At 40.3% G+C, this 3,238-nt stretch overlaps 1 protein-coding gene across 1 annotated transcript in view; it reads right to left on the bottom strand.

The window, feature by feature from the left end:
- slc9a2 (solute carrier family 9 member 2) overlaps positions 1–3,238 on the bottom strand; it is a 13,640-nt gene that overhangs the window by 3,683 nt on the left and 6,719 nt on the right. The window contains 5 exon segments of the mRNA XM_017303780.1: positions 967–1,072; positions 1,192–1,359; positions 1,941–2,011; positions 2,105–2,324; positions 2,601–2,619. Coding sequence (XP_017159269.1) covers positions 967–1,072; positions 1,192–1,359; positions 1,941–2,011; positions 2,105–2,324; positions 2,601–2,619 — 584 coding nt within the window.

Raw genomic sequence — 3,238 nt, 5'->3', positions numbered from 1 at the left:
TATTATAACAGAAAACATGCAACAGAAAACATGACGTACTATCACATATGGAATTATTGAATCAAAATTATTTTCTTAATTACACCTTAAATATCTAAGCAAAAAGTTTAAGGCTGACAGTTTTCAAAGCTCCTCAGCAATATCATTTTTAAAAATAAAAAAAGGACATTAGTTCATAATGGACACTGTTTAAAAAGAACAACGCACAATACAGGACTGTAAATATTTCAATTAAAACTACCAGCCCAACCAGAAAACCAGGAAGCTTGTTTTCCGTTTGTCTGCACATCAGAGTCTTTTAAGGGATGATGTCATTGTCACTGGTGGAAAAGTACTGCCACAGACACACCATCGTTATGCAAAACAAGCCCAGTTTCAGTGCTTGGAGTTTTCACATGTCACTAACATGACTCTGATGAAGCTCCATTTACTGGGCCAGACCTGTGTAAAAAAAATGTTTATAGATGGACTTAGAGGATGTTCTGGTTTCCATGTTGACTTTGTGAATTTTATCCCATTTAATTTCCACAAACACATCAGTGGGACCCATTAACATCTGAATAAATTAGATTTGCTCTAAAAAGTCTTACAACTCCTTATCTAATAGTTCAAAACACCAAGTATATATTTTTGTGAGTTAATACACACAGTACAAATGAGTGTGAAAAATATCACATTCTCACTATTGAGCATAGAAGAGGATGTGATGTCACGGCGGTCTCTCTTCCAAAGCTATTGACAACCTTCCTGGATTGCACGGCGTCATGATTTATTTGAAATGTGGAGAAATTTGAAACAATTCTGGTGGATTATTTAAAGTTTGTCACTGGGTCTACCAGTTGGATTTATAACAAGATAAAACGGAAACGGTTCCCCAGACAGCAAATGAAAATTATTCCATGGACTGATTCTGACAAATAAATGACCAAATCCTAATAGCAGTGATGTTTTTACTGTCCATCTTACCCGTTGCCTGATCTTGTACATGTTCTTGGAAAGGAGGTTGTGCATGTTTTTCAGGTCCTCAGCCATGAATGCCTTCTTTGGTTTAGCAAATTCCTTCTTCTCTTGTCTAAATAAAAATAAGAAAAAAAGATATATTAATTCAGAAAGAACGGTAACTAGTTAGGCGCCAGCTGATCTGACCAAACAGTAAGGAAGCTGTGTGGTTTTAGGATCAAGGTTTCGTACTGAAGGGATACGAGGGAAGGAGCAGCACTGATGTCCCCAGAAACCGTGTCCAGGATCTCCATGGCGTTCTGCAGCTCCAGCTTCTTGTACAACGCCACAATGCTGGACTCGGCCCTGCTGTCTCGGATCAGGACCCTACGTAGTATTCGGTTGTTGAACTTCATGAATCTAGGATTGGGATAAGGAATTTTGTTTGTATGAAATAATTTTCTCATCCTAAGATGCATGAACACAGGCTAAATTTCTGTAGTTCTGTATCGATACATAAAACCTGACCGCTCTATATGTAAGCGTCATGTTCAGAGCATGTTTCGACTGGTTAAAACTAATCCACTGCTAGACCAGTCTCACAAGGTCTGCTAGGGAACCTAGCAGACCTTGCAGATTCCCTAGCAGGAATGTCCCCTAGCAGGACATTCCCCTGCTAGGGGAATGTCGACACAGCCGAGAGCAAGAGGAAGAAAGGGGGGGGACAACAAAAGAAAATTAAGATGAAAAGAGCAGCATATACAAAAATACGGTAACTAATTTTGAGCAGAAGGAAATTGTATATATTTTCTTTGTTGACTGCTGAGGCCGAACACGACATTTCCTCACCTCTCCATCAGGAACACACACTGCTAAAAATGATGTGAAAGACAGTTTTTTAACGGCATTTTATATTGTTGGCATGTTTATGAGCAAAATCATAAACATGCCAACCTGTTAAACAACAGTTTAAGCAGAATTAGGACACCAGAGTTACTCACTTGTCCTTCCAGTAGAAGTGACTCCACTGTCCACAGAGATCCTCTATTCCTGCCATCGTGTGCTCCATGAGCTGAAAGTGACAAAGAGCGTCTCAGCACTTCCTTGTGAACACACACACACAAGCACACACAGTAGGTGATAAGAATAAATGCCTGCGTTATACCCTGCTGTGAATCTCTACATTGATGGTCTCTACGTCGCGGTTGGTCCTCCGTACGTTGATGAACTCAATCAGAGGTCGGATACTGATGCCCTGCAGAGAGAAACAAAAAAACACTTTTAAAATGTTTCAAATGAGCCTGGATTTATATGATGATGTCAATTAGAAATTATTTGATTTTTTATATGAATTGAAAGGCACAAATATTTGTATTTCAATATAACTCGCGTATTCGCCTCTCACCCAATGAATGCTCGAGCCAGGCATTAACCAGCTTTTTATTTTAACCAGATAACATTAAATTGTTAGACTGCTAGAATTACTTTACGAAAAGCAGAGCACAAAAAAAATTCAGCATGATAAGCAGCTTAAATGGTACTAAATTTAATATGTTTCTATCATGTTGATATGCATCAAATTAATATGTTATTGTGGCAGCAAGAGGAATAAAAGTTGATTTTTTTTTTCATAGTAATATGATATTTTAGCTCGGCTGCACAGTGGCACAGTTGGTAGAGCTGTTGCCTTGCAGCAAGAAGGTTCTGGGTTTGATTCCCAGCCCGGCGTCTTTCTGCATGGAGTTTGCATGTTCTCCCTGTGCATGAGTGGGTTTTCTCCGGGTACTCCTGGTTTCCTCCCACAGTCCAAAAACATGACTGTCAGGTTAATTGGCCTCTCCAAATTGCCCCTAGGTGTGAGTGTGTGTGTGTTTGCATGGTTGTTTGTCCTGTGTGTCTCTGTGTTGCCCTGTGACAGACTGGCGACCTGTCCAGGGTGACCCCACCTCTCACCCTGACCGTTAGCTGGAGATAGGCACCAGCCCCCCTCCCAACCCCACTAAAGGACAAGGGTGTAAGAAAATGGATGGATGGATGGATATTTTAGCTCAGTGATAATACTGTGAGAATCCAATATCACTCATTAAATCCAAACCTCCCAACATTTCTGGATAGTTTTAGTGTCACAATGTGCTACTAGTTCATGAAAATATGCCAGAACTGGCGTCAGTGAAACATTTTCAATAAATTAACCTGGTAGGGGAACAGTGAACCCCTAACATTACCGATAAACAGTGGCGGAGCTAGACTTTTAAAGTTGGGGGGGGCCAGGACTACCTCTGGGGGGGCAAAATTTTAA

The sequence above is a fragment of the Poecilia reticulata genome, linkage group LG2 (genome assembly GCF_000633615.1).
Source record: "Poecilia reticulata strain Guanapo linkage group LG2, Guppy_female_1.0+MT, whole genome shotgun sequence".
Taxonomy (NCBI): domain Eukaryota; kingdom Metazoa; phylum Chordata; class Actinopteri; order Cyprinodontiformes; family Poeciliidae; genus Poecilia; species Poecilia reticulata.
This window is presented reverse-complemented; position numbering and strand designations above follow the sequence as displayed.